At 45.9% G+C, this 18,151-nt stretch overlaps 1 protein-coding gene across 2 annotated transcripts; it reads left to right on the top strand.

Annotated features, from left to right (window-relative positions):
• Positions 1 to 214: 214 nt before the first annotated feature.
• On the top strand, positions 215 to 16,196 carry fzr1b (fizzy/cell division cycle 20 related 1b). 2 transcript variants are annotated; one of them, XM_088599297.1, is made up of 14 exons: positions 215 to 654; positions 2,596 to 2,887; positions 3,822 to 3,923; positions 4,237 to 4,300; positions 8,718 to 8,845; positions 9,166 to 9,248; positions 9,974 to 10,157; positions 10,245 to 10,310; positions 11,399 to 11,501; positions 13,262 to 13,443; positions 13,641 to 13,874; positions 14,218 to 14,322; positions 14,929 to 15,021; positions 15,758 to 16,196. In XM_088599297.1, the coding sequence occupies exons 2-14, from the start codon at positions 2,813 to 2,815 to the stop codon at positions 15,797 to 15,799; spliced, it is 1,461 nt and encodes a 486-aa protein (XP_088455423.1). In that variant the 5' UTR covers positions 215 to 654; positions 2,596 to 2,812; the 3' UTR covers positions 15,800 to 16,196. The 2 variants fall into 2 exon arrangements, with proteins under 2 accessions (XP_088455423.1, XP_088455422.1); XM_088599296.1 differs by having other exon boundaries at positions 215 to 815.
• The last annotated feature ends 1,955 nt before the right edge of the window (positions 16,197 to 18,151 follow it).

Genomic DNA, 18,151 nt, shown 5'->3' with positions numbered 1-18,151 from the left:
AATACTTCTAAAACCAACTTGGTAACAATTGAAGCCTAACTTATAGTTACAGTTGATTGCTATGTTCTTTTTATGAATGTGCCTTTAGAGACGGTGTTTTACACTTCAAGCTTTTCAGGGGGGCTCCCCGGCTCCCCCATCCCAGCCTGGGAGCCCAGTGTTTTCTCATGTCAATTCAGTGAGCTTTGACTATGCGTCTGATGTGGGCTATTATAGGCTGTTGTTTCAGTGCGAGTTACTCGAAAAGCCCCGTCTCCTTATTTATGTGCTAGAGAAGTGTAGCAGGGGCCCAGTGTATCCACTATATCCACACTACCTGACTCGGATCATTTTTTTCTTTCCACAAAATTCCCCGAGAGCGCAGCTGCGTTTTGCTGTTGTGCAGCGGCCATGTTGGGCCAGTATTATACAGTAGACACATAGATACGAACAGGCTCAAGGAACTGCAGTTATATCGGTTGATTGTGGCGTCTGACGAGAATAAGAACATCACGGGAAGAACAAATCGGAAAATGAAAAATAAGATAAAAATAATTATTTTATCCATCAAGGAAGACTGAACAAGCGCCTTGCCTTACGACACCATTTCTCAATGTATTTGTTTTCAGTTCCTTAAAGACGACAATCTGACAGTAATAATAGATTTAAAGTCTTGTTAGTATTATTTTTATTTATTAATCAATTCTAAGATTGTAATAACACCATGACAACGGGAAGGCTTGGATCGTTGTGTTGACAACGCACAGCTGTTTTCGTGTCAGCAACTCCAAAGCAGACTGACGCGTACACCATCTCTGCAACACAAGAGGAAAAGGGTACAGTACGATTTATGAACGTTTTAAAATACTGTATCTACAGTATGTATTCGTTTATCGGTTGTTTCAACCTGCGTCACAATCTGGTGTTTATGCGTTATGTCGCTTTAAGTGTAAACCGCTCGTGAAAATTCTAAATCAAAACCAAAAACATTCATTCATAACATACTCTTACAGTATATTTAATATGGATACGCGCAAAGTTTGAATTATGTTGTTTTGAGTGTTTGTTTCTGGATTGCGTGTTAGTAATAGAGAATGGGTGTTAATACAGTGTATATATTGGATATCAAGAATTAGTGATGTATTGATTAAGTACCGAAATGTAGACGTGTACTGTAATCGCAATACAACAGCGCCGTCTTATTTACCGTGACACGCTTGCGTGGATTGTTCTTGCCGTAGTGTAGTCTTTGGTATAGGCTGTTAGTAGAACTGTTGTTGAAAAACCACAAAACTACATGTTTTTGTATATTGTGAGTACTAGAATGAGATATATATTATTGTGAAAGTAGAAGAGAGACCTTCGAGTTCGTTTCATGACAGGCAGCTGTTTGGTCATATTACTAATGTGGTATTTTCTGAGTTCACACTTCAGTCTAAATGAGCTTTTTTTGCTAAATGAAACCAGTACAGCTTGTTTCATCTCAATGTGGTCCTCAGGATCCGTTTGGCTTAACAATGACTGCATTTAGTCATTGCATTTAAACATTGTTTTTACATCCCAGATTTTCATCCCAAAGCATTTACATATCAGAAGGGATCTGCTCCATCCAGACTGAAGTGCTGCGCCCCCCTGCATGGCACACAGCAGCCATTCTGTGCCAGCAGCCCCCCTACACAGCAGAGCACGTGGAAAACAGAGAAAAAGCATCACCAATTACTTTAAGTTGGGCACTTTAGGCAGATAACAATCCCAGACTGGAATATAGCCAGGACACTGGGGTTTACACCTCTGCCCTTACAATCATTGCCAGGGGATTTTTAATGACCAAGCAGTAAGGGCCTCTGTTTAACATGTGTTACGGTTCTTGGGGTTTCCGCCCTTGCCACTCCTGCCCTGCCAGTTTGTCCCTCACTGCCTGGGCGCAAACCCGGGTCTCTGGCGTCACGCAACGGGGATCTTGCCGGCTAAGCTAAAGGAGACCTCCCCCAGCCCAGGCAGCCGAGATCCCTGTTATACGCAGGGGCGTATTCGTTACACATGTCATCCACAGGATGACACCTTCTTCAACACCACCTTCTCCCAGGTTACAAAAGTCACGTGACATACATTTGTTAAGTCAACCACGTTGTAAGGCTTCTTCTGAAAGGACTGCTAACTCACATCCATGCTGTCCCTTCACACTTGATGGACAAGATAATAAGTATTAAGGAACATTATTTTGCATTTTAAAGTAACAAAATGCAATTGGCAATACCGAATTTCATAAAACACCTGAATTATTGAATACTAACTAGAAAGGCTTTTCCTGAGAACCTGGGTACTGATCTCATGTATGCAGCTGTATTGAACAACAGCCTTAAGTATAAAGGACGCGCAAGGGGAAAATTTAGGGACAGTTTACCTTAAGGTGGTTTTTATGAAACTGGGGATTGGTGCTCACAAGATCCATAAGCTGGAGTCCTGGGAATTAGTACTGCTGGAGTCTAGTTTGTTTCCGGGGACCTCTTTCCTCTCAAGAGCAGATATGAATCCAGCCCTGAAACCTCCAGGACCGGGAGTTGGATTCTCTCACTCAGAGTTTCTGTCTGGCTCCTCTGCCATTGTCCTGTCCAGGTTCGGCCCAGAGGGATACGTGTGACTGGGAGAAGAGGAGACGGAGAAGGGAGCCGGACTGGAGAGTGAGAAGAGGGCGAGACGAGAGTGACAGGCGTGCTAGAAAGGGCGAGACGCCGCGGGGGTGAGAGCCTGAGAGCGAGGGGAGGCGACAGAGAGGCGAGACCTGGGTGAGGGGTGAAAGAAGCTCGAGGAGTCGCCAAGCCCGGGTGGCACCATGGACCAGGACTATGAGAGGCGGCTGCTGCGCCAGATCAACCACCCGAACCGGCCAGAGCGCCCCCTAGCACCGGTGAGATGAGATTGCAGGCAGTGAGCACCGGTAGCAAGCTGCCTCACCGTGCACACACGGTGTTCCTCTTGGATTTTCTTGTGTTCGAGCCTAGCTCAGGCCTGAGGGCTGCACTCAGCCGCAAACAGACTGATAGGTTGTGAGCTTGACCAATTTCCATGCTTATCTGCAGGTGAGGAGGAAGTAGGAGGGTAATGTTGGACATTTCCAGACAAATCTCTTATCTCCAGCCATGTTATCCTCTATTATTAATAAGCATTGTTAATAGTACTGCATGTGTTTAGTGTTTCTTTTATGTCTACAGAACTCTAAGTTAAATAATTAAGATTTTTAGTAAGTAATGTTAAGATTCATACATATACTTATTTCTATGATTGTGCTTATAAGCTGACTATGAATTTCTTTCCTCTTAATTGAAATATTGTTCTAACAATAATGAAATATACCCTCTATATTATTTCTTTCAGTCCTTCCTGTGATACAATCCATTAAAATCTTTACTAATATGAGTCTCTAGATCTCCATGGGTAGTTGTTGCTATTTTCACAGAGAACATATATTTTCTCTTATTTTCTGTCATGTTAGGGATGTTATTGTGTGATAGAAGAAAATTACACCAGCCCTTCTGGTTGTACTAAAAAACGAGCCTGTCCCCAGAATTGAACTGGATTGGGAACAGTGAAAATAACACATGCCAAAAACAGTGAAGAACACCCACTGACAACACTAGCACACTCTGCCCAAACCCTGTGTAGCACAGGCCAGAGGCTTGCTGTCAAGTTGAAGAGACAACATCATTCTGTTTGTCATGGGCAGGCATGAAGAGAAATTGGACAGCTGAATGACAAGGAGTGTTTGTCTCCTTCTCTACCTCTGTCTCACCTCCATTCACTGCCCCCCTCCCCTGCTCCGTCCCACCTCTCTCTGTGTCCAGTCTGCGGCTGTGAACTGTACTACCAGTGTTCTCAAATCAGGAGATCGCTTCATCCCTGCCCGGGCTGGCTGCAACTGGACCGTCAACTTCCACTCTATCAACGTGAGTCTCACAGCTGCTGCTGGCTTCACCCTGATCTGCTGAGTCATTTGCCTTATGACCTCTTTGCACCCTATACTCTGTGACTTTTCTAATCCCCTGACCTCCTCTTACAGCTCTCCTATCCTTCCCACAGTCCCTGAAATCTCCACAGTCCCAACCTCCTGACCTCTCTACCCTCCGAACACCTCTCTGTGGTGCAGACTGACCTTCAGAGTACAGTTTTATGGGGCCATCTGATCTTTATGCTCGGTAGAAGTGATAGATTAGTCTTTCTGTTCCTTCTCTATCTTACAATCTTTGTCTGTCCCTGCAGGAAAACAGCAAATCCCCAAACCAGAACCGCAAGGCAAAGGAGGCCAGCAGTGACAGTGGGAAAGGTAGGGCTCTCATCCGTCTCTGTTGCTCTGTTGCTCATGGTTGTTATGAGGCCTTATTAATAGTAATAACCTGCTCTGCTAATAACCAGATGGCTGTCTGTGGAGGAGTCGTTCCTGGCATCACAACACAATTAAAGTGGTTTAAAACTGAATGAACCAGCGCAGGTCTCTGGCTCAGAGTGCAGTTGTGGTCTGTAGTTGAGGGATTCTGCACTGTGATGTGAGCAGACTAGGATCACACAAGTGGCAGCACACAACAGGCTGATGGTCGTTGGGGTTTGACGGGCTTGCGTCAGACAGAGTTTTCTCAGCTGTGTCCCTGTCCCTTGCTAAACCTCTGGAACTTTCAGCTGTACTTGAACTTGAACTTGAACTTTATTGCCATATGTAACCGGTACTGGTACAATGGAATTCTTACTTACAGAAAGTCTCTCGATTATAAAACAAGTGTAAAAAACAAAACAAAGTGCAAACAGTGCATCAAGACAATGTACAAACAAACAATAGACAATGTGCAAGTAAACATGCAGACAGTTTGAATGTAAACAATACAGACGTGTAAACAATGACTGGAGACGTACAATTAATAAATTACAATGAGGTAGATGGTGATGGTGTAGGTGTGGTCCGAGGGGGATGGCTAAATGTGTTCGCCAGTCTCACTGCTTGTGGATAGAAGCTATTGAAGAATCTAGTGGTAAGTGTCCGTATGCTCTTATATCTCTTGCCTGAGGGCAGTGGGGTGAAGAGCTCATGCCCTGGGTGGTGACTGTCCTCTGTGATGGCCAGAATTCTACCACGGCAGCGGTCCTCATAGAGCTGTTTAATCTCGGTGAGACCGCAGCCGATGATCTTCTGGGCCATATTGACCATTCTCTGCAGTGCCTTTCTTTCTCTCGAAGAGGTGTTGCCATACCACACGGTGATCCCGTTGGTGAGGACGCTCTCGATAGTGCAGCGGTAGAAGTTCACCAACACATGTGTTGGCATCCCCCATCGCTTGAGGCACCTCAAGAAATAAAGGCGCTGCTGAGCCTTCTTCATGATAGAGTCAGTGTTCACAGTCCATGTTAGATCTTTAGAGATGTGAATTCCCAAAAACCTAAAGCTGGTGACTGTTTCCACTTCCGTTCCATCAATACTGAGTGGGCTGTGAGTGTGTGGCCTGTGTCTCCGAAAGTCCACTATTAGCTCTTTCGTTTTCTTTATGTTCAAGTCCAGGTTATTGCTATGACACCACCTAAGCAGCTGTACAACTTCATCCCTGTAAGTGGACTCGTCATCATCACTGATCAGTCCTATTATAGTGGTGTCATCGGCAAACTTGATGATGCGGTTATTGCTGTGTCTTGCTGTGCAGTCGTGAGTAAATAGGGAGTACAACCTTGGACTCAGACAGCAGCCTTGTGGGGTTCCAGTGCTCAGGGTGAGTGGTGTTGATGTTTTATTGCCTATCCGCACCACCTGTGGTCTCTCGATAAGAAAGTCCAGCAGCCAGTTGCAGACAGAGTTGCACAGACCTAATCCCCTGAGCTTTGTCACCAGTTGACAGGGTATGATGGAATTAAATGCTGAACTGTAGTCCACAAACAGCACTGCTAGGGCTCTGCTACAGGCACTGTGAGACGTGGCAGCGTGAAAAGAAGCAGTTGCACCAAAGTGCATATGGTGTGTGCTGTCTACTTTTGGACCACCCTGGTTCCAGCTGGAGGTGTGTAGCACTCATCTCAGTTCGTGATCCCAACGTGGATGAAAATAAAGAAGAATAGGTGATTTCACTACAAGAAAGAACAGAAAAAATGTGACGCAGACCTCTTTCTCAGCACCTCCGGTTGCCATGGCAGTTCAGGGATCCAATACTCTTGTCAGTCCCAGCAAATCGTCCTCTGTAACAGAGCTATAACAGGGCTGCGTCTGTTACAATCGCTACTCCTCCTCTTAAGGGCGCTCCAGCCCTTCCTTGTTCTGCCCCATTACCTGCACCTGTTTCTTATTTCCGTTCCACCTTAAAAGCCAGACGCAGACGTCACTCCTGGTTCCTCATTGAATTCTGCTTCGTGAGAGCCCGGGGTCCTGCTGCGTCTGGCTCCGTTTTGGTTTTAACCTTCTGTTCCTGATCCCCCCCCCCGCCGGTCCTGATCGGGTTCATGGTTTTATTCCCTGGATGGATCCCCTGGCCTTGGACTCTACCTCCTGTCTTGGATTACTCGTTCGGATTTACTCATGGATTGTTCGCCCCGGACTCACCCTCCTTGGACACCTGCACCCCCTGGACACGCCCCCTGTCTCCAGACCCTCTCCTGCATGACTTTTTCCCCAGTGTTTCTTCACTATTCCGGACCGTGTCGTCTGCATAGGGCCCGGAAAGAACTGTTCGTGACAGCGTCCTCCCATTCAACTGCAGGGTGGGTGGGGTTTAGTGTTTGCTTTTTAACTGCGAGTTTTGCTGAGGTCTGGGGTATGAACAGTAAGGCATGGAAAGCTGTAATATGCCCAAGTATAGCGGAATTAACTTTTTTTGTAATTGGGGTAAACATATGGGCACATGGCCAAACTATGCCACATTGCTGTTTGTGTTCTTTCAGAGATGCCTTTTTTTCTCAGTGCTATGGAAGCCCGTTCCCGGCAGGGAGTAAAAAAAAAACGCGCTATGGTATCTCAGAATTTCGACTTAGTAAGTCAGAATTCTGACTTAGCATCTCAGAATTGCGACTTAGCAACTCAGAATTCCGACTTAGTAACTCAGAATTCCGACTTTATATCTCACATTTGTGACTTCGAAATAGCCATATTTCATTGTCTGTCCTTTTGTTATTGTAACGGATTCGGGTTCTAGGGCTTGTGCCCTCGCCGCTCCCACCCTAGTTCGTGCCTTGCTTCTGAGTTACTAAGTCGGAATTCTGAGTTGCTAAGTCGCAATTCTGAGATACTAAGTCGGAATTCTGAGTTGCTAAGTCGCAATTCTGAGATACTAAGTCGGAATTCTGAGATACTAAGTCGGAATTCTGACTTACTAAGTCGCAATTCTGAGATACTAAGTCGGAATTCTGAGTTGCTAAGTCGCAATTCTGAGATGCTAAGTCGCAATTCTGAGTTGCTAAGTCGGAATTCTGAGTTGCTAAGTCGGAATTCTGAGTTGCTAAGTCGGAATTCTGAGTTGCTAAGTCGGAATTCTGACTTACTAAGTCAGAATTCTGACTTACTAAGTCGGAATTCTGAGATACCATAGCGCGTTTTTTTTTACTCCCTGACTGGAACGGGCTTCCATACAGTGCACCAAGGGTGCGGCATTTCATATGTCAGGACTCAGTGCAGTTTGGGACTGGAAGGAGAATGCTCTGTGGAAAAAATAGTGCTGCCCCAGAGCCAGTAGGCAGCCTGGCACATTCCAGTATTGCAATGTGGAAAAAGTATTAACCTGCTGACATCACTCGCATTGCTTAGCCATGGCGGTGGACAGACCAGGGTTGAAGCATGTTGCTAGCCCCACTCCGCCACAAGGTGGGATCTACTGAATCTAAACTGGGGCGATAGTTTTTCCCACTGCGGCCCAGTCACCGCACTCATTGTACCATATTGTAGCTCATGCACTTCACTTCCATCTTCATTTTAAAGGAGATAAAGATGGACGATGAAGTTCATTAGAATTTGTTTAAGAAATAGCCATATTGCCATATGTTGTTTAAGAAATAGCCATATCGCAGCCATATCACCCTGCAACTCACAACTGGTAACCCACTGAAGCTCAGCAGTGTGAGCCTGGCCAGTACCTGGATGGGAGACCTTCTGGGAAAAACTAAGGTTGCTGCTGGAAGAGGTGTTAGTGGGGCCAGCAGGGGGCGCTCACCCTGCGGTCCATGTGGGTCCTAATGCCCCAGTATCATGATGGGGACACTATACTGTAAACAGGTGCCGTCCTTCGGATGAGACGTAAAACCGAGGTCCTGACTCTCTGTGGTCATTAAAAATCCCAGGGCGTTTCTCGAACAGAGTAGGGATGTAACCCCAGCGTCCTGGCTAAATTTCCCATTGGCCCTTACCAATCATGGCCTCCTAATAATCCCCATCTTAAATTGGCTTAATTACTCTGCTCTCCTCCCCACTGATAGCTGGTGTGTGGTGAGCGTTCTGGCGCACTTTGGCTGCCGTCACATCATCCAGGTGGGGCTGCACATTGGTGGTGGTGGAGGGGAGTCCCCATTACCTGTAAAGCGCTTTGAGTGGAGTGTCCAGAAAAGCGCTATATAAGTGTAAGCAATTATTATTATTATTAAATCATATTACAAACTATTTTTGCATAGTATTAGACATTTTGAGGTTGCCATGAGGCATTTCCAACCCAGTATGTGGCACTGAGCGGCTGAAACATTTTGCCACTGCGGCTGCCTGTCGGGACCTCACCCCCTGTCTCCGGCAGACGCTGTGGCCTATGCTGCACTGCTGAGGAACGAGCTGCTGGGCGCCAGCATCGAGAAGGTCAGCGACCCCCACACAGAGGACCGGAGGTTCACACAGCCTGCACAAGACACTCACAACCTCTTCCGGGTAAGAGAGGGAGTTTATACAGGACACTTAGCAGCGCACTTTGACGATGAGAAAAGGGGGAGATGAAGACAAAAAATGTATGGAGGACAGTATAGGCCAAGGAGATGGAGATGGGGGGCAAGACAGCAGATGATAAAAAATAGTCAAATCTAGTGCAAATACAATGTTACACTTTAAACTTTACACAATACGCTCACTGTACACTGTACACACACAGTGCAGACAACCTGTTTAGTATTTTTAGTTGGGGGGGGGGCGGCAGCTGCTGAGAAGGGATGACATGCCGAGGACCTCTTGTTCATTTTTACTTTCTCTTACAGTACACTGTCAACACTAAGAAGACTCCAGCTGACAACGGCAACGAGGTCTCACCGTACTCCCTGTCTCCACTGAGCAACAAGAGGTCAGCACCTGTCTGGTACCACTCCAGGCGAAGGCCTCTGTCTGCATGTGCCTGTCTGCTGAGCTTGACACCTGTGCTACGGCAATCAAGTGTGTCAGTCAGTGCTGCAGCTTAAAGTGGAACCGCAGTCCCAATTTCTCAGACCGGTTATTCAATCTCAGTAACAAAATAAATTCTTTGACTTCATAGAAAACATTTCTGAAAATTTTTGTGAACTTTGTGATAGTACTGTAAGTCACCACGTTGTTGAAGAGTCGCATTCGAGTTCCCACGAATTGCGACGTGACGCGGCCCTTCCTGCTCACTAGTCACCGCAATGACTAATGTAATGTGATGTACAAACGCATACGTACGGGTTGTGTAGCAGATATTTCACTGCTGAAGTGTTCCCACGTGATCTGAATGAAGAGTTAACAAGTATGTCTGGCAGTCGAGAGCAATATTTCTATTAAATTAAAAGAGACGTATTCACAAGGCTGCTTGTTTACAATGTCATAAGACTGCAACACGTCACCGGACGTTTTGTTGCCTAGTTCTGAATCGCAGAACATGGTGCTGCACATACCTGGAAATTTCGTCTATTTTGTGATGTAAATTAGAGCTTTTTCCAAGTTACTGTGACTATTTTACTTTTATTGCGGGTTGAAATGCTGATCCTTTCTAACCCAGTACTGTGAAAATGGCGCTGCAGTTCCCCTTTAACCCAGCGGTCTCTCTGTCTGCAGTCACAAGCTGCTACGTTCCCCAAGGAAGCCCACGCGCAAGATCTCCAAGATTCCCTTCAAGGTCCTGGATGCTCCGGAGCTGCAGGATGACTTCTACCTCAACCTGGTGGACTGGTCTGCCGGGAACGTGCTGAGCGTGGGGCTGGGGGCCTGCGTCTATCTGTGGAGCGCCTGTACCAGCCAGGTGGGGGGAGAGCAGCGGGACGGAGCGGAGAGGTAGCAGAGAGGAGGAGCGCGAGGCGGGACTTGACGATATTCCTTTGTCTCCAAGGTGACGCGCCTGTGCGACCTGTCAGTGGACGGTGACTCTGTGACATCAGTGTGCTGGAACGAGAGGGTGAGTCTGACACAAGAAACTGCGGGCAGTTGACACATATAATACAGATAATACAAATAGTCTAACCTAGTATACACGCTATGCACTGCAAACTCTGTATGTGGTACATGCAATGTAACATTGTACACTTTACACAGTACGCTCACTGTACACTGTGAACACTGGACGCAAAACTCAAATTGTATTGCTCACAGTGCTTATTCTATTGCAAATTCATAAACGTTACAAAACTTTACACACTGCTGTTTGGTCTGTAAACAACATTTGAGCATTTGAGTATGCACGTCAGATAGAAGTAATAATAATCTCTAATTAATGACACCCTAGACATTGCCAAAGATTTTGTAACAGAACACCAAGCTCACTGACTCATCAACTAAATCCTTCCATGTCTGATAGTGACACGCACAGAGGCAAATGGTCTTGGCCTCTTGATACACCCAGACTCCAAGCCCAGTTTCACCTTGCATAGTCTATTCTTTAAGGCGTGTTGTTTCACTCATTTCTGAGTGTTACCAAGTAGTGTTATACCATAACAGGGCTTGTTTGTTCTCTTTTATGGAAAACAGGACTCTGCTGTTGGGCTGAATATGTTACATCTATGTCATGCAGTCCACTAATCATAGTTAATCCTTTCTTGACAAACATTGATTAAATTCCTCTGAACTGTGATCTTACTTTCTGTTTGTTTTAGCTTCATATTTAAATGTGTAGAGAGTGAATTAATCACTTAATCATTTAATAAATTAGTAGGTTAAGGGTTAGTAAGTAACGAAACCCTAATCTTGACCATAATCTGAACTATGACCTAGGGTTAGAATTATCTGCTAATGTTTTGTATTATCTAGCACTATTAGTAACATTTACAGACAGTTACAATAGACACCTTCATGAAAGTGTTACCGTTAACACAGTAGTTATGAGTTCAGGTGGGATTAAAAGATGCAGACAGTGTGGCATTCAGGACTGCAGTCATACACAAGCTGCACACAGTAAACTCACTGTATACAGCACACACACTGCACTCTGCTCTCTCTAACCCCTGACCCACCACGCCTCCATCTCATTTGCCCTGTCTCCCTCCACAGGGCAGTCTGGTTGCCGTGGGGACCCATAAGGGCTATGTCCAGATCTGGGATGCAGGAGCTGGGAAGAAGCTGATCTGCCTGGACGGACACTCAGCCAGAGTGGGTCAGTGGCTGTTTGTTTATGTGTGAGCCCTTGTGTCTCTTAGTGCCTCTATCCCCTCTTCTCTCTCTGCTTTTCTCAGTCTGGGACCCTCAGTTGTATCTCTTTCTTTTCTAGTGCCCCTATAGCATGCTCTCATATTCAGATTCAAAGTGCTCTTTCTGCATAACTTTAACCCAGAACATTGCCACAGCACAAATATACCGTACAGGAGGACACGCATTTGGAGAAATATTTTAACCAAATTCAATGGACAAACACATTTTCAGCTCTTACTCACCCTTCCTTTCTCCAGTGCTTTTCCTCCCGCACCCCTCCTCTCCATCCTTCTCCTGCTCCCTCCCTCTCTCCACATTTCAAGTGACATGAACATCCCTTCAGTGAGTTAAATAAAATGGTAACCTTTGGCTTCCTCGTAAGACAGAAGCTGAGGCAGTCTAAGAAGAGAAATAATTATACTAGCCGAGGGGACTCTTGTAGACTGAGCTCCTAGAGGGCCTTCAACACAAGTGACCCTGGGTTTCCACTTCCTTACATGTAACCAGAAATGTGGGCACTCTTTTGGTCTAATTCAGCCCTGCATGTTCATATATTGCAGCCAAAGCATATTTCTGTGTTTTTTTAACTGTTCTTATAAAAATGTTTTTTTGCATATTTCAACCACCAGGATTTTTTGCTGGGTGTTTATGCCGTTTTGTGTAATTTAGTTGGCTGACTGGTGTCCGTACCATACTGCCATGCAGTTAATTGAACTGAATAACAGCGTCAGATATTTATGGACAGATACTGATGGTAATTTTGATGGCGTATTTTGATGGTATTGAAAGTTAGGGATGCCTTTTCTATTTGTCCATTCACTGGTTAAGTCTCTTGAAAGCATTAATGGTCAGGCTTCAATAACGATAGATTGTGATGTTTTGTAAACTGGGACTCCTGCTTTGTGAGCCCTAGTCTTCTTGTTTTTAGAAATCTGTAACGTGGGTGTTTTCCATGTTATAGCACCAGGGCCCAGGTCTGACAGTACTGCTCTAGCACTGGCAGGCTGTGCTGCCGGGTCTGCTCCTTGGGTGACAGTAGAACCAAGTCATCTTGCAGGAACTTGGCTCATGTATAATCAAGACGCATATAATCAAGAGGGAGAGCGGGGAACCACCAAGGCTAGGGACAGCGACGGACGCAGGGTCAGACACTCCGGGTGGGGTTATACAGAGGAAGAGGGGGAGGCGAAACACAGAGGCCTTCCTGACTAAACCCAGCGTCTTGAGCGCAAGTCAGACTGACGTTCTTTCTAATTGCCACATTTACACTCTATACACCACCAAAGAAACAAAGGGAATTTTTTTTTATGTGTTTGATTGATCTAAGAAAGGATTTGATTCCAGTTGCCATGACACCTAACCATACGTGCACATCCATCAGCAGCTGAAGACCTTTAAAAAGAGGTAAATTGGACCAGTTAACCTAATGATTAGCTTAATTACATCATTTAGAGCGGAGACAGAAGGAAAACCTTCAGACACTGCAGCTCTCTGTGACTGGGGTTTGCATCCCTGGCTAATTGTCTGTATTGACTCAGAGGGTAAAGACTACAAACAGAATAAAAGCGGTTCGCTCAGACTCAGGCATGCAGTACAGATCTGACAGGGAAAGAAGAGAGTTCTTCACACAGGGACGGGCAGCGAGATGTGGCTGCAGCCTGTATCCTGCGCTGTTCAATATCGACATCAACGGGTAACCCCCTTGCCCTCTCGCGTCTCTCCCAGGAGCGCTGGCTTGGAACGCGGAGCAGCTGTCCTCCGGCAGCCGTGACCGCCTGATCCTGCAGCGGGACGTACGCTGCCCCGCCCAGGCCGAACGCCGGCTGCAGGGGCACCGCCAGGAGGTCTGCGGACTGAAGTGGTCCCCGGACCACCAGCACCTGGCGTCGGGTGGCAACGACAACAAGGCAGGGCCCAGCCGCCTGCCTGTCTGTCTGTGTCCCTGCAGGACTGCCTGCCCGTCTCTCAGTGTGCTTTTCAGCCCGTTCTTGTCCAGTTGCCTGTCTGTCTTTATCCTGTCCCCTGAACCTCTGTTTGACAGGCGCTCTCCCTGCATGTCCTGCAGAATCTCTGTCTCACTCCCTCGTCTTGTTTCCTGCTCTAGCTCTTGGTGTGGAACAGCTCCAGCTTGGTGCCCGTCCAGCAGTACACTGACCACCTGGCCGCGGTGAAGGCCATCGCCTGGTCTCCCCACCAGCACGGGCTGCTGGCTTCGGGGGGTGGCACGGCCGACCGCTGCATCCGTTTCTGGAACACACTAACTGGCCAGCCTCTGCAGAGCACCGACACCGGCTCCCAAGTCTGCAACCTGGCCTGGTCTAAACACGCCAACGAGCTGGTGAGAGACAAGAGACAGTACGCCAGCAATGACACTGTGGAGACTGGTCCAAACACCGCAACAAACTAGCGAGAGACAGAGACACAGCCCCACACCGACAACCATTGTCAAGGACACATTGATACACTGAAATGAACCCAATATTATCTATTGCACAGAAGAAAACACTGAACATAGAGCATCCAGCCCTGATCACAAAGCATTAGAGTGGACTGACTGGAGCAAGCAGAACAGACTGTACTAATCATGGCACAAAGTAGACAACACAGAACTTAACAAGAAGTTATCAGCTCCAAGCCGTGTGTCAGACTCCGTGTGCTTCCCGTGTTGTCCCGTGTCGCAGGTCAGCACACATGGCTATTCTCAGAACCAGATCCTGGTGTGGAAATACCCTTCCCTCACACAGGTGGCCAAGCTGACTGGACACTCCTACAGGGTCCTGTACCTGGTGAGCTGTGCTGGGGGCGCCTGAAGGAGAGGGGCAGTTAAAGGGAGAGTGGCTTTGAGGGTGAGGGATTATAATGTTAGAGGAGGGTTTGAGTGGGGAGCACGCTGAGATAGATGAATGAGATGTGAGCAGCAGAGGGGGCTGCACCAGTGAGCTCTTGTAGGCTTTTCAGGTAGGGAGAAGGGGGAAAGAGGTTATAAGGGTTAAGGGGTGGCTGATTAGAAGGGGAGCAAAGTCATACTGTGGGTTGTGGGTGGATTTACTCAGGTGCTGGCAGTGCTGTACTAATCCTGTTTTTATGTGGAATTACTTATTGGCCAACCTGGAACACACAAAGGTGATTGGTAACTTTGAGACAGTTAAAGCGATTTAATTGTTTAGGCACGCCATTGGCAACATGATTTAGCTTTTTTTCCCTATCATTTCCTTTAGTTATCAATTGCACTATTTTAGTGTCAAATTTCACATTGTGCCAGCATAGACAGGGGGATCAACTGGATGGAATATCTTATTCTTCTGCACCTTACCATATTGAGGAAGTTATTCATCCACTGAAGTTTCCCTACTACTCCCCCTTTGATCCCTGCCTCTGTTGTTCTGGCTCAGGCCATCTCTCCAGATGGCGAGGCAATCGTGACAGGAGCTGGAGATGAGACTTTGCGCTTCTGGAACGTCTTTAGTAAAACACGTTGCACCAAGGTTAGTGCCTCCAACACCCAGACTGCTGTTTATTTTATAGGAACAAACCTCCCTTTCAGCCGTAACCATGTGACGAAGCTTGTCCTAAGCAAGTTTCGTGTACACAAGAAGACAAAGTAGGCAACGTCACTTGAAACTCATTCAAGGTTGTCATTTTTCAGCCAGCATACAAGTACACATATACTAATATCAGCATTCAGTGGAAATAAGTCCAACTCGCAGGAGGGTAACTGACATTATTGGAAGACTTACACGCAGAACAGATTCAGAAGGGCCATGTTGCAATTATAAAAGAGAACCAATCAAAAGTGCAATCGAGCCAGAGACATGAACCCAAGCGAAATCATTGCAGTTTCAAGAATAGCATTTTTAAAATTTAACTAAATAGGCTCTCAGTAAATTCAACAGGGGGTGTCACGTGAACCACTGACATTTCAAGACCTACATCAAATGGAGGCTGAGTGATACACTGACAAGCTCTTAAGCTGAAAGCCTATCCAGGTTTTCTCAACTATCCAAAGCCCCTGCTGTCTGCTGGATCATGGTTTAGGACTGGAGTTGTGTGCAGAAAGCGCAGGGCTCCAGGACCCATGTGACAGTGTGGTATTGTGACAGTGACGCACTCGTTATACACATTTGCTTGTAAAACCATTGAGGCTTAAAACACACCTGTCAATTAGACAGACTTGAGAATTCCAGTGAATGGTCATTGTATGTTTGTGCCTTCTTTCTTTAGGAGTCCAAATCTGTCCTGAATCTCTTCACACGGATACGATAATCCTGGCCTGGGGTGGGGGGTCCCCGTGCTTCGGCCTGTGGACTTACAGAGGTGCATCAGCTGTGAAGACATTGTCTGACAGACAGAGCCTTAGGCCTCGCAGTGCCGGGACTCTGGAGGAGTCTGTGACTGTGGAGAGCTGCTCACTAACCACCCTAGAACAATGGACTCACACTGGGACATGCAGCCAGTGATCTATTGAATCTATTGTAGGAGTTTTATACTTTTTATTATTTAAAAAAAAAGACAAACCTTGGACTCAAGCTCAGTTTTTTTTTAATTATACGATGCCTTCTTAACATTGAAACATGAATAATTTTACATTTTTGTTTTACGCAAGCCACGGACCTGTTATATCACTACATGTTCTGTTAAAACCACAGCTCTGGAGAACTAACACTGCGGTCTTAGTTATTATTCGCCTATAACAAGGGGAGTCGCCACCCTGTATTGGAGAAAGGGGTTCGAAAATGGATGGTGAGATTAAGGGGGAGTGAAGGACAGACAGCTCTTACGTTCTCTCTCCGTACAAGAGTTAAGAGTTTGTGCATGCTCCATGTGGCACTGCGCCCAGTCGTTCACATGTGCTCTCTCTGTCCATTGCCATCAGTTCAGTAGGCCAGTGGGTTAGTGTTTATCAGCTCCCTGTATGTCAGAATGGTCTCCTACTCGTGACTTCTCAAGAACTTCACTTCAAAGCCGCCCCCCTCTCCCAGGGCATACCAGTCCCGTGTTTTTTTAAATTACGCTGCAGATTTGAAATTTCACCTTTCATGAAATGAGCACTTTACAAACCAACTGGGAACTGCGCTGCTTATTGATAAAATAGAAGTGCTTCTAGAACTCCAGATTGAACACCCCATTATTATTTCATTGTAGTGCTGTATTTAAACACACCTACAGTACTCGGACACAGCTGTCCCAAAAGCCAAAGGCATCTCCGTGGTTACGAAATTGAGTATTTGAAATTGAAATTGAGTGCCACTGTCTTCTCTACCACTTTATGAAAGAACTGAAATACGATAATTCTGTTCATGCACTTGTTCAGTTTTCCTTACACTACTTGTTTGCCTTCATCATAAGATCAGTCTGCAGTTTCTGTCCCATATTATGCACAAGGCTTTTCCATTTTGACATTGGTACGGTTATTTAAATATGGCAACACTAATTTACAGTGTCTTCGTCTTTGGATTGGATCACAAAATTAAAATAGGTGAAGAACCTCCACCCACCACCCAAATTCAACATATAATACTTGATTTAAGGGTAAAAAGTCTATACTCTGTAAAACAAAAATATATTAACATTCTTAATTCATTACTTTCATAATTTTTTGTATCACAGTTGGTTTTGCTAAATATGTTCCAAAGTAGTAAGGTAGAAGGTTTTCTGGTTTTCTAGTTTTCAACAAGGGTGTCCAGTCCTGGGGCGGCTCGTGAGTCTAGATTTTCTACATCTCTTTAAAACAGCAGAACCCAGAGAGCCGAGAGAAGCGGTTAGTGGCTCAGTTAACTGAGGTTAACTAAGTTGTTAGCTGACTTAGGCTGGTTTGTTCCCAAGTTGAAATGAAAAGTAAGGAGACAGAGATACCCTTGGGGACCAGGGCAGCCTTGTTTTTCAAAACAAGAATCACGCATGTCCTTAGAAGAGGCGTAGACTCTTCTGAGACTGAGCTGTCGCACATCTTCTGACCTGTAATGTCCATGAACTACATGGAACCCACACAAGCTTCACTTTCTTCCTTCCCCATTACCAAGACGGAGGACAACAGACTGCTGGAGACTTCTCTTGTTCTTCTTGCTCATTTCTTGATTTGTTTTGTACAAAAAGCATCACAAGAACCTGTAGACCTGGCCTGTAGTCAGACAAACCAGGCAAATTGTTCATTAGCCTTGTGCCAAATTATTTAAAACTTGATGAAGGCGGATATTAGAGATCATTTCTGTAGTTTTACTGCAGCCCACTTCGTATTTTTCAACCCATCCGCAACTGTTGTCCAACTCTTCACCGCCTTCAAAGAGCAACTGAGTCACAACCATGCAACTGAACTTAACACTACTTGTCAAAGGTCTCTGAGACATCGCCCCCAAATGAACAAGCATATCCACACCTGAGAAACTGAAGGACCAAATGATCAGGGGTTCACAAGCAGGGCTATATGAACTGAGGTCGGCTCATCTGTCTCTTTGCTGTGAATTAAATGGATATGCTGTGCATGGGAGGCCTTTCCTGCACAGGTGAGTGTACGGAGTTAAACTTCCGCCCAGTACTGCTTTAGCCACCCAGTGCATGCATTTAAGAGAAAAGGTTAAAAATGAAAAATTAACATTACGAATAACAGAACAGACACTT

This window comes from Lepisosteus platostomus, chromosome 11, assembly GCF_059453375.1.
Source record: "Lepisosteus platostomus isolate fLepPlt1 chromosome 11, fLepPlt1.hap1, whole genome shotgun sequence".
In the NCBI taxonomy this organism is placed as follows: Eukaryota; Metazoa; Chordata; class Actinopteri; order Semionotiformes; family Lepisosteidae; genus Lepisosteus; species Lepisosteus platostomus.
The sequence above is the reverse complement of the archived record's forward strand: the minus strand, read 5'-3'. Positions and strand labels throughout refer to the sequence as shown.